Source organism: Gopherus flavomarginatus, chromosome 8 (assembly GCF_025201925.1).
Source record: "Gopherus flavomarginatus isolate rGopFla2 chromosome 8, rGopFla2.mat.asm, whole genome shotgun sequence".
Taxonomy (NCBI): domain Eukaryota; kingdom Metazoa; phylum Chordata; order Testudines; family Testudinidae; genus Gopherus; species Gopherus flavomarginatus.
Window position 1 is genome coordinate 54,678,330 of NC_066624.1, and position 13,064 is coordinate 54,691,393.

At 47.5% G+C, this 13,064-nt stretch overlaps 1 protein-coding gene across 3 annotated transcripts in view; it reads right to left on the reverse strand.

Moving 5' to 3' along the window:
- PHKA1 (phosphorylase kinase regulatory subunit alpha 1) overlaps positions 1–13,064 on the reverse strand; it is a 93,533-nt gene that overhangs the window by 68,132 nt on the left and 12,337 nt on the right. For all 3 annotated transcript variants that reach the window (XM_050965363.1, XM_050965364.1, XM_050965362.1), the window contains exons 5-10: positions 11,317–11,399; positions 9,392–9,472; positions 7,716–7,814; positions 6,664–6,810; positions 2,177–2,230; positions 347–469 (exon numbers count right to left, since the gene is read on the reverse strand). In XM_050965363.1, the coding sequence (XP_050821320.1) occupies positions 347–469; positions 2,177–2,230; positions 6,664–6,810; positions 7,716–7,814; positions 9,392–9,472; positions 11,317–11,399 (587 nt within the window). The remainder of the gene's footprint in view (positions 1–346; positions 470–2,176; positions 2,231–6,663; positions 6,811–7,715; positions 7,815–9,391; positions 9,473–11,316; positions 11,400–13,064) is intronic.

The following is a 13,064-nucleotide window of genomic DNA, read 5'->3' on the forward strand; positions in this document are numbered from 1 at the left end:
TGGCCCCGCTCCCCCAGCTGCCATGCCAGCAGTTCAGTGTGTTTATTCCCTTGTAAACCACTGGGCGCAGGGGCTGTCTTTCTACTCGGTTTGTATGGGGCTGAGCATAATGGGGGACCTGGCCCATGACTGGGCTCCTAGGCACTACAGTAATGAACACAAAGGCATCCCAGCAGTTCTGAGACCCCAGGATAACAAAGCAGGGTGCACCTGGAGCGAAGGAGACAGAGAGACTGACAAAGGCACCCAGGGGACTGTGTTTGACAGGAAAACAATTAGCTTATTTTTCCCCATAAAGCCAGGCTCCCCTCCCCAACCCGAGTGCCCTCTCCATCCCACATCTTACCTGTTCTACATTGCCGCTGAAGATCCCGTCGATAATGAAATAGGTCCAGAACAAAGGCCACTCGCACTCAATGTTCTCAAAGAGCTTCAGCTCAGCAGGCTCGTAATAGAGGCGATTTGGGTCCTGTCCAGAGATACGTTGGATCAAGTCACGCAAAGCTACAGCTGGAGGCTTGTCCTGGCCCAGTGACCCGACACCCTCTCCCTTCTGAGCCATCCTCTCCTGACTGCTTCGGCAGCTGAGTGCTCACATGGTGACCATCTGGCCATGAACTGCTCCAGCTCTGGGAACTGCATCCAAAGGCAGGGGGTAGCTGCCCATCATGCATGACTGCATAACCCAGGTTCATAGGGCAGCACGTGATTTTACACGCTGATCCCAACATATCATTTTGGATACAGGCTACAGCTTTCCGATCTCCCCAGAAACTGAGACCAGTCAATACTTCGGTCATAGCCATATAAATTGCTATTACATATCTATTACTACAGTTTACATCATTATTAACCCAAGGGCTAGAATGCTGCTAGCTGAAAGGATTCCCAGACTGCTATTTTCCTGACAAAGCTATGAAACGCTTTCTTCTCAAGCTGGGAGGAATCCAGGTGACACAGACTACATTTTAAGATCAGTAGGGAACGTGCCTGCTAAAAAGTGTAGCACTCACCGTGAAATACACATGACAGCAGCAGAGTGGTGAAAGTCAGTGCAAGGAATACCAGTAGATTTGCTACCCAATATCTTCTGTTTAAAATGTGTAAGTATTCCAAATACTGTTTGTAATGTGTGTATTAAGATATTTACTTAGAAACCACAGGATTCCCTCTCCTGGCAGCTGACTGGTAGCTGTCATTAACACCAAAGCTCAAGGTTTTGCATACAATAGTTGTGAGCCTCACTCTGTATAATGTGTTCCCACAAGGCCCAGAAGAGACATCTCTGGTCTGGCTTTGGCAGAGTTAAGCTGAGATGCAGGAACAGGGAGTATAGTGGAGTTGTACATAGTTTACCCACAGCATCTGTTATGTAATTGTTACAAATGTACACAGCTTCAAAGCAGAAGTCCAGCAGGGAGGAGGCGGGTCCTACAGAAACCCCAAGGATGGGGAGGAGCAGGGTTCCATCTTTTACAGGCATTCAGCTGTGTGATGGCAGAATGGGAGTGCTAGAGAGGAAGAGGAGGAAATGAGCTTCTCCCGAGCAACTCTCCCCCGCCTGGAAGGTTGTATTTCCCAGGGGCAAGGGTCTCACAGACGCAGATCAGTATGGAGCTCGGTGCTGGTCGCTGTCCAAGTGCTGCTAATCTTGCCCAAGCAGAGCAGAGCAGGAGGAGGATTGGGAGGGGGCCAAAGGCCCTGACTATGCAGGACTTTCTCAAGAGATGGCAGGTCCCCTCTACCTCCCCTAGAGACAATAACCCAGGAAACATGCCCCATCCCCACAGCAGGCCTCAGCACCAGGGTGGATAGATATCATCCCCTAGCAGCACTGAACAGCAAACACTCCTCCTCTCCTTCCGTAGCCCTCAGTCGCCAGGGTTCCCTCTGTGACCCAACACTGCTGCTCCATTGGCGACTGCATGCTGGCTCTCTTGGCTGTGTTACTACGTGGAAGCTTTAGTGATTCCTGAATTAAAGGGCCCCTCCATCATCCCCTCCTGTGCCAGACAGTCTTAGACAGACTTCCTTTAACCTAAACCATCTCAGGGCTGATGTTTTAAGTGTAGTAAAAGAAACTCAAGACACGCCCTGCCCCCACCACCCCATCAATCAGGCAGCTGCCTGGTGCAAAGCAAAGGAAAATCCAGCCAGCAAACCCCATAATACACACCTCTCTAGGGGTCCTGTACCCATCTCGGAGAAACCGGCAGCAGCCATAACGCCCCTGGAAGAGAAAGGGAAATTCACTTTGGGACAAGGATCCATTCCTCATTGCTGGATACAATGCAGTTACAGTAACTATAACTTTAAGCAAGGAGTTATGTTCCTGAAACGTGCTACTTTAAGCAAAACAATGTTAAACAAATCCAATTTCCCCATAAGAATTAATGTAAATGGGGGAGGGGTGGGGGTGTTAGGTTGCAGACCTAATTTTTTTTTTTTGTCAGACAAAAGGCTGTATTTTTTATTTATACACACATACACACTATAAGTTTTAAACAAACAATTTAATACTGTACACAGCAATGACTGTGAAGCTCAGTTGAGGTGGTGGAGTCAGAGGGTGGAATATTTCCCAGGGAATGCCTTACTGCTAAATGATAAACTAGTACTCCGCTGAGCCCTCAAGGGTTAACACATTAACAACAATGTAGCCTCACAGTCTACAAGGCAGCAGGAATGGAGGGAGGGGAGATAACATGGCAGAGAGAGAGACGCACACACACACACACACAGACATACACCCTGTGTCTGAGAGAGCGCATGCATTGCCCCTTTAAGTACACAGACCCAACTCTAAGTTGTCATAAACAGATAGTTAAAGGTTCATGTCTCATTTACCTGTAAAGGGTTAACAAACAGGAAACCAAACACATGACCAGGGGACCAATCAGGAAACAAGATACTTTCAAATCTCGGTGGAAGGAAGCCTTTGCTTGCATTTTTTGGGTTTTGCTTTGTTCTCTCTGGGTCCTGGAAGAGACTGGACGTGCAACCAGGTTGCTTGCCAATCTCCCTCCTACAGTCTCTTATATATTCAGAATAGTGAGTAATTTAGTAAGAAAGGCGGTTATAGTCTTTTTATTGTTTCTGTATTTGCAAATGTGTAGTTTGCTGGAAGTATTTTAAATTGTATCTTGCTGGGGGGGGAGGCTTCTTTCTAGTTTCTATAAGCTGACAGACCCTGTAACTTTTTACCATCTAAATTGCAGAGATAAAGCAAAGCTTTTAATAAAAAGAAAGAAAAGAGGTAAAAGTTTAAGACCTGTCTGATTTTTTTTTCTTCTAGTTAAGGCTCAAAGGAACTGAGTCTGTGTACACCAGGGAATTGGTGGGGAGAAGGGAAAGAGAGCAGGGGGGAGAAGGGAAAAGTGAATTTCCTCTTTGTTTTAGATTCACGGAGTTTGAATCTGGATTGCCTCTGGGTGAAGGGAAAAGAGGAGGGGGGGAAGGTATCACTCTTCTCTGTGTGGTGATTCAAGAAGTTTGAATCACGGTGATCTCCTAGTGTACCCAGGGCGGGAAAGATCTGGGAGGAAGGAAGGAGAAGGGGGAATCCCTTTGTTTAGATTCACCGAGCTTGAATCTGTATCTCTCTCCACGAGCCCAGGGAGGGAACACCTGGAGGGAAGGAGGGGGAAGGGAAATGGTTTATTCCCCTTTGTTGTGAGACTCAAGGAATCTGGGTCTTGGGGGTCCCCAGGGAAGGGTTTGGGGGGGACCAGAGTGTATCAGGCACTGGAATTCCTGATTGGTGGCAGCTTATCAGATCTAAGCTGGTAATTAAGCTTAGAGGAATTCATGCTGGTACCCCAACATTTGGACCCTAAGGTTCAGATTGGGGAAATATACCATGACATAAGTACACTGCCCTTTTAAGTAGATCAGCAAGTTGAGATAGCAGCTGCTGCCAGCAAGCTCCTCCCTGTCCTGAGCCTGTCATGTCCATCATCCCCATGCCGCCCCAGCTCTCTGAAGATGGGTTAAGCAGGGGGCAGGAGCGGGGGGATGGGGACACCCTGACATTATCACCCTTCTCCCTCCCCCATCCCCCCACACAGCCATCAGGAGGCTCCCAAGAGCAGCAGCCAGCAGTGGGGGGAGGGACAGCTGAACTGCCAGGCAACTGATAGCCTGCTAGGCAGCTGCCACACTGGGAACTTAGGGGAGCAGGAGTCTGATAGGGGGTTGCCAGTCCACCCTGGTTCCAAGCCCCCACCAGCTAGATTCAACAGGCTGCTCTTTCTGCAAGCAGTGGACAAAGCAGGTGGCTGCCAAACAACGACGTTATAAGGGAGCATTGCACAACTTTAAATGAGCATGTTCTCTAATTGATCAGCAACATAAGAAAGAAACAACATTAACCAGGAAGACTTTAAGTGAGCAGTTACTGTACAGCAGAGTTAGAGTGTCACTAAAGAACAGCCACCCAACATACAGCCCGCCATGGCTTTCAGGCCCTCTTTCTCACCTATCTCACCCCCTTTCATTGTCCTCTTTTATCAGCTGTACACCAGCCAAGGTGGCTCACTTCGGTTTGTGTGTCAGTATGGGGTTGGGATTTGTCATAAACAGATAGTTAAGGGTTAATGTCTCTTTTACCTGTAAGGGGTTAAGAAGCTCAGTAAACCGGCTGACACCTAACCAGAGGACTAATGGGGGGACAAGATACTTTCAAATATTGGTGGAGGGAAGTCTTTGTTTGTGTTGTTTGTTTTGTTCGTTGTTCGCTCTTGGGACAAAGAGGGACCAGACGTACAACCAGACTCTCCAAATCTTTCTGAATCAGTCTTTCATGTTTCAAACTTGTAAGTAGCCAGGAAAGGCGGATTAGTCTTATGTTTGTTTTCTTTCAACTTGTGAATGTTTTTCTTTTTGCTGGAAGGATTTTCACCTCTGTTTGCTGTAACTTTGAATCTCAGGCTGGGGGGGGCAGGGAGGGAAGTCCCTCTAGTCTATATGAGTCTGAATACCCTGTAAACATTTTCCATCCTGATTTTACAGAGATAAATTTTTACTTATTCTTTCTTTAATTAAAAGCTTTCTTTTTAAGAACCTGATTGATTTTTCCTTGTTTTGGAATCAAGGGTTTGAGTCTAAACTCACCAGGGATTGGTCAGGGGAAAAAGGAAGGGAATGGTTAATTCCTCTTTGTTTTAAGATTCAAGGCGTTTGGATCTGTATAGCTTTCCAAGGCAACCCAGGGAGGGGAAAGTCGGGGGGGGGGGGGGAGAAGGGGGGGATGGTTAATTTCTCCTTCTTTTAAGACCCAAGGGGTTTGGGTCTTGGGTTCCCCAGGGAAGGTTTTGGGGGAACAGGAAGTGTGCCAAACACCATATTTTTGGCTAGTGGCAGCGTACCAGATCTAAGCTAGAAATTAAGCTTAGAAGTGATCATGCAGGTCCCCACTTTTTGGACGCTAAAGTTCAAAGTGGGGAAGAACCCTGCGACACTCCTCTATTAGCTGTACACCAGCCAAGGTGGCTCACTTCGGTTTGTGTGTCAGTATGGGGTTGAGATTACATCCCTTACAGCACCTCCACTGGCTAGCTGGCCAGGCTACAGTAGCAGAGCTCAACGACCTGTAGGTCCTAGGAGAAGGGACAGGTCTCAGGGAGGTTGTGATAAATGAAGGGAGGATAGCTCCCCTTTATGGACACCCAACCAGGCGGTTAGCTATCAAGTCCCTCTTGGTGACTGTTCTCTTCTTGCTTTACCTGTAAAGGGTCAACAAAGTCGCCCAGGTAAAGGAAAAGGAGTGGGCACCTGATCAAAAGAGCCAATGGGAGGCTAGAACTTTTTTCTCAGTTTTAAAGACTTCCCTTTCTCTGTGTGTTGTGGTTCTCAGAGAGAGCAGAGATACAGAGCAGCAATGCTGTATGCAGCTTTAAGCCAGGTATGATCATAGATCAATTCATACCTCGAACCTACTTATCTGAAGCCTCAGATATGTAAGTAAATTAGGGAATGTCTAGAAAGATGTGATTAGGGTTATTTCTTATTGGCTTGTGGACTCCTCTGTGCTAACCCCAGATGCTTTTGTTTTACTTGTAACCTTTAAGCTGAACCTCAAGAGAGCTATCTTGATGCTTAATTCTTTTAATTGTTTCTTTTAAGATCTAGCAAAAAGCCTAAGTTCCAAATGTATTTCCTTTCTTTTTGGGTTTAATAAAATTTACCTTTTTTAAGAACAGGACTGGATTTTTGTGTCCCTAAGAGGTTTGTGCATGTTTAATTAGCAGAGGTCAACAGCTAATTTCCTTTGTTTTCTTTCTCAGCTCTTCCCTGGAGGGGTGGTAAAAGGGCTTGAGGGTAACCCATAGGAAGGAATTCCCAAGTGCACTTTCCTGGGTTCCAAGGGGTTTGCATTTGGGTGGTGGCAGCGTTTACCAAGCCAAGGTCGGAGAAAAGCTGTAAACTTTGGAGTTTAATACAAGTCTGGAGTGACAGGTATTAATTTTTAAAATTCTTGTGGGCCCCACCTTCTGCACTCGAAGTGCCAGAGGGGGGAAAATCAGCCTTGACAGAGGTGTTTGTGATTTCTCTGTTGGGGTAGAGCCCTGGCAGCTATTACCTGTGACACTGAAGATTAGTAGGACGCGCAGTTCTGGACAGCTCTCCTTGAAAGGGTCAAAAGCAGCCTAGAGAGATGCTTACCTGAAGCTTTGTAATGATTTCTTGCTTCGTTATCTCCACTAGCTCACTGTCCTCCACGGCAAAGGCGGGGTACGAGATGACTGAGAGGAGGCTGGCATCAATTTCCTTGGAAGTCGAAGCCCTTGGCAGCATGGAATGGAGAATAGACTAGGAAGAAGGAGAAACACTGATATCAAACACTGGTCTCTGCACATTTAATAGTGCCGAGGCAATGGGGGTCAGTGCTTCCACGGCCCACAGCATTATCATGTTATGGCAGTGGGGTGTGCCATGGGAATTGCAGGGCAGTTCTGGGCAGAGGGAAGAGCTAGGGTTATTCAAAAGTTGGGCCTGGGCCAGGAGGCTCAGATCCAAACTCTAAGAGAGTTCGGGGTGCTTGGACTGGAACCATTTGTAATTTATAAAGGGCTGTGACCTGGGAGAGCCCAATGGTGCTGGAAAGGAGTGCAGCAATGTGGAGGGGGTGGGGAGAAGCAACCAAAATGGGCCAGATTTGAGTGGTGTGGTGACCCCGTGAGCCAGGCTGCTATGCCAACCACTCATATTTGGCCTGGCAGCCCATCTGTCCTGCTTGCAGGGAAGGGGATCTACCATTACGCCACCCACCTCTGGTCAAGGGCCAAGGGAAGGACTGCATCCCCCCTCGTTGCACCCCTGCCAACTTGATTTTTGCCACCCCCACACCAACACTCCTGAAGGAGCCACATGCCATGAGCTACTGCCTCCTACAGCATAAACATTCTGCCTCAGCAGAGCACCAAGTTGGAGGGATCCTACAGGATGGAGATGAATCACTGGAATGAGACACTTATTGGATCATTTACTCCACCCCTGCCAGTGCAGGGCTGTGCCCTAAGGCACATCTCCCTCCCATCAAGCAACTGCAGTCAGCTGAGACAAGAGCAACATGGTCTAGGATCAAACTTCTCTAAACTCGGAGGAGTAAAGAAGTCAGACAGCTCTTCCTCTCTGTAGAAGAAGAGCAAGACTCCAGGCTGCTGGACTGGCAGGAGGAAGCACTAGTTGCTGGACCCTCAGAGCAGCACTCGTACCTGGCAATGCTGCACCTCATCCGTCAGAACATGGATCACTGACTGAGGGCCTCCTTTGGCACCAAAGAGATCGAGTTCATCCAGGGCTTCAAGGGCTGCCTGTGACCAGGGATGGTGGGGAGGAAGCCAGGCAGAGAACAGAGCACGTGAAGACAGTTGCTGAGGCTGCAGCACCACACGGTAGCTCTAGTATGACAGCTACAGATTCCGAAACCTGAGCATTCCTCCCAGCCCAGGCCCCAACCTCTACCAGTGTAAGGAACATAAAGACAAGATTTGAGAGGTTACCACAGGAGAGCCAGGAGCTGGATCTGGGCTTGGACTGTGGAACTCCATCTCTGTCCCTCCCACCCCCCCGACACACACACCCCATTACCCCAGGCCCTATCTCTTAGGATCTCACCCAAGAGACTCCAGAAGCAGAGGGTATTTTGAAATAACAGTAGCCAGAAAGCTAGGGGCTCCACCACTTGACTTTAAAGGACAATTTTACAGCAGTTACACTAGCCTACAACCTGTTCATCACCTGACTGCAGTCAGGGTGCCCTTGAATAGGCAGCTTTACAAAACATGAGAACCCCATTTTGCAGGTAGGGAAACTGAGGCACAGAAAGACAACAGCTTGCTCAAGGTCACACAAAAAAAAATCCCACTGCAGGAGTAGAACCTGCTGAGCTGCCCTGCCCCCAGGCTTGGCAGTCTTGGGGCTACAGAGCACATACGCTATCGCCACTATTGCAAACAGAGGATCCTCCAGTCCCATGCCAGAGAGAGATCAAATCTTGGAAACCCTTTCCTCTTTAAAACATCTGGGGAAAGATTTAAGATGAATTAACCAAGATAATACAAGGAGAGGAAACTCTGGCCAAGCATGAAGAGGTTCTAGTGCAGACCCTTCAGCGAGACTGATGGGCTACGACAGAGACTTATATACGCCAGCTTGAATAGACAGAGGTGCTTTCTGTCTATGGGTATGTCTACACTACCGGCTGGATCAGCAGGCAGCAATCAATCCCATGGGGGTTGATTTATCATGTCTAGACTAGACGCGATAACTCGACCCCCGAGCGCTCTCCCCTCAACTCCTGTACTCCACCTGCATGAGAGGATTCGACAGGGGAGCAGCATCATTCGACTCACCACAGTGCAGACACCATGATAAGTTGTCTAAGTACATTGACTTCAGCAATGAAGTTGCATAACTTAGATCAATCTCCCCTCCTCCACAGCGTAGAGCAGGTCTGATAAACTAACCTGCTGTTCAAAGGACCTCTCCTTGCTAATCTAATGATCTTGGCCTGACAAATTTGCAAAGAGCAATAAGCTAGGATAACACAGGGAAAGAGCCATATCTCACCTTATACACGGCAAACAGAGATGAGCCTACACACACCTCAACTGGAGATGGGTTTAACTCTTTCTTGAGACTTGGGTACTCATGAATAGCTGCTATTTAGTAGCTGCCAAGCCTGGCTAACAACTTGGGTGCTGCTACTGGTGGATGTTTTATGCTCCCCCTCTCACAAGCAATGAGTAGCTGCATCAAACAGGCTAGAGAGCATAGCTTGTCAATATACCCTGGGAGGAGTTATATTTCATCCTCCTCCAAAATCCATCTTGGGTGACGAACTGCTGAAGGTCACCAGATGTCCTCCCAGTGCCTTCGTCAGACTTACCTTAGCCATGCCGATTGAGCTCACGTTTAGCTCCGTGATTCCTTGGTTTGTCTTGTCTCCACGTTCCCATATCCCGAAGTCCTGCCATGAATCAACATCAACATATCAGTGCAGCAAGTGAAACAGCAGTGACACAGCACAGTTAGCATCTAGATCACATCAGGGAGTCACTGCACAAGGGAATGCCCTGGCACCTCACATGGCAGAGTCACAGACCAGCTTGAGAGTAGAAAAAAATCTACTTGGTCCACACTAAATAGTATGGAATTAATAAATCTCTGTATACCACAGTCACACAAGGCAGAGAGAAGAATTCTGCAGGGTCCCAGACATCTAAAAACACCTCTATAAAATAGTCCCTATCTCTTACATAGTGATTTTCATCACTAGATCTCAAAGTGCTTCATCTTTAAAGATTTTATCCTCCTTCTCTCACCCTGGGAGTCAGGGCATAGCTGTTACTTCATTATACAGATGGAACTAAGGCCCAAACAGTAAGTAGTTAAGGCTACACAGGGAGTCCGTGACAGAGCAGGGAATTGAACCTAGGTCTCCCAAGTCCTAGGCTACTGCCTAACCACTAGGCCATCCTTCCTCTAACAGGGACAGGCAGCTGGTCTCAACTCTAGTTTTCAGTCTTTGGTCTTGTTCAAATGTGAATTTTGTCCATTAAAAAAACAAACAAACAAAAAAACCACCATGGCTGGAGGTTGCTGTGCTGCCTGCCACAGCCACCCTTGTGAGGAATGACAATTAAATCTGATTTCTACAGGAACTAGAAGACGACCGATTTTATTATTTTTAAAGTGACCATATCCTAAATCTGAAACAAGCACTTACTAGGACTATCTACCTATAGATATCAGAGTGGTGAAGCCACATAACAACCCTATTTTACAAGTGGGGAAACTGAGGCACAGAAAAAACAGCAACATGCCCAAAGTCATTCAGTAACATCGGCAGTAGAACCAGACACAGGACTCCTGACTCACACGCCAGTGCCCCTAGCCATTGGGCAAAGGAAGACTTACATTTCAATCATTTCACTCTCCAGCCAAAAATGGGTGAAAAACATTTCAAAATCCTCAACTGATGCTGGCAAAATGTATGAAGTTTAAAGAAAAATTAGACAAGCACTTGAGTGCTAGTAAACCTACCAGGGTAACAGGCAAAAATGCACATTCAAAAATAGCTGGAGGATAGGAATGTGCATTTGGGTTACATTAGTGAAGGCTCAAGGGGGCAGACACTCAGGGTTGGGCTTACTTTCCATGCAGGATGCTTGAAAGAAAAATCTGACTGTATCCTAACAACCATTGTTCTGTGAAGTAATATCAGGGGTTTTGTTACTGCTAGCAAACAATTTATTCTGAAATGTTTTCTACTTAAATCCTTTCCTTTAGTGGGTGTGATGAGAACTCTGCTGCTGTGTCACAGGAACTATCACACCAACAGCGATTCTCCTTTGGCCCACATGGATCATGCCTTAAGCAGGGTCAGAAGGAGGGAGTGGAGCACAGCATCCCTGCACAGAGCCACTAGCAGCTGAAAGGTTCCTCTGGTGCTAATGTCCCTGACATACAGAGACAGCAGCTCTTCCAGCCCCAATGCGCTGGCATGGAGAGGCTGAGCTCCCTAGTGCTGCTGTGACAACAAAAAGCTGCTCAATATATGTTTCCTTTTGCTGTCTGACCAGCTCCAGCAGTAAGTTCCATGCATCGTAGCAGCACAGGCATGTCACACCAGGACTAGGAAAAGACCAGTAAGCTTTTCACACTATGCCTATGGTCCCACACAGTGCAAACCAACTCCTGCAACACACATGCCCCAGAGGCCACACCACCTCGCTAGCCAGCAACAGATGCAGGAAAACCAGCAACAACTTGTTTAGTAAGCCAACGCCTGCTTTTGGAAGGGCTACTCACTGCAGTTTTATACGCTGCTTCGATGTAAAACACAATGTTTTGTATGAAATTGACTTCATCCAGACTGTAGATAATGTGAAGCCCTGAAACAGAGAAAAATCCATGAACACATTGGCTAGCAGTCAGCCAGTCAGTTGTTAGAGGTCCATTACTCTTACCCATTTATCTTATTAAAATACATACACACGCAAGCCTCCAGATCACACACTTAGATAAGAATTCAAGCAGCATGTCACTTCCCTCTTCCCCACCCCCAGCCTTTGTAGTATTCTTCACAGCCCCCCAAACCTCCTTGCTGTGTGTTATCCCTGTAGAGACCTCAATCCTGTAACAAACTCCACACACAATAAAAGCATGAGGAATCCCAGGTACTTCAATGTGCGTCCACCCAAGTGGAGTAGCTTGCAGACTCAAGGCCATGGACTGGAAGCAATTTTGGAGCTGTGGCTCTTTTCCCTGTGTTTATATGTTTCATAGATGCCAGTCATGGGTTGCACTTGTAGATAGCAGATTAGAGGCTGCAGGAACTTCATACATATACAGGAAGCCAGGGTGCAGCAAAGTGCCATTATCTTATCTGTCAGTGTTCAGAGTGCACCACAAAGATACACAGAAGCCACAAGCCAGGCTCTGAGCCTGTAGTGCTCACAGGCTCCAGGCAAATAACATCCATTGGAGAGTTAAGCAGGGGGTTGTTTTCTCTAACATTCCCCAGCATCCTGTACCTAACAGAGAAGGTGACAGAGCTGAGATGCCACTTCGGTCCCAAACAAGGGTTACATGTACACGGAATCTAGGAGTTCCACCAGTTTAACCGAATGTAGGATGCTAAACTAGTGTGTCTGCCCGTATGTATGCTCTCATGGCCCCTTAAACATAGTGTATTATTTAGCATCATCCTTTTAGTTTAACCCATGCAGCTTCTGTGTTTAGACCAATCTTAGACAAGAATGGGGAGTCTGAGCCATTTAAAAATAAAGCGAGTTTCATCCTACTGAAAGCACTAACCTGAGACCTCTGGAGAACAGACACCTCCATCCATCCAGCCATCCCCAGAACAGGTGCAGATCAGGCTGAAACAACAGAATCTGCCTCCACACACTTGCCCCTGCCAACATGCTTCAGCCCAGATCCAGGCAACCTTGGCTCTGTGGCATACTCAGTCCTAGGTCCATCTCCTGAGGTTGCCAATTGTGCTGCTGTGGTTTGGGCACCTGTCTCCTAAGAACTGATCTGAGGCCAAATCATCCACCACCAAACAGCCCACAGAGCAGCAACTGAGCTCAATCTGAACCAGATTCCTGCTGTCCCCAGCACCCACCCAATCCAAACTGCCATATTATGGGAACTGCCAGCTAAGTCTAGCTCTGGGATAAGCAGGCACAGCTGTGCTGGCTTCAACCCTGTTGCATCCACTTACTCTAGGGCTGAATTTGAACCTATGTTGCTCGCAGCTGCCAGTCACATGCCGTACTTGTAGGACAGCAGATTAGAGGTGGTAGGGACTTCATACAGATACAGGGAACCAGTGCACAGCTAAGTGCGGTTATCTGATCTGTCAGTGTTCAGAGAGCACCGGGGGATATGCAGTAGTTGCAGGCTGGGCACTTGTCAGCTCAAGAGTTGACATTCCCTGTTAACACTGTCAGTTCCTCCTGATTTCCCTCTGTCTACATGCATTGCCTTTGGAGGTCCTGCACCAGCCAGTGTATCCTGGCCACCTCTGAACAGCGGCTCTGCATGCTGAG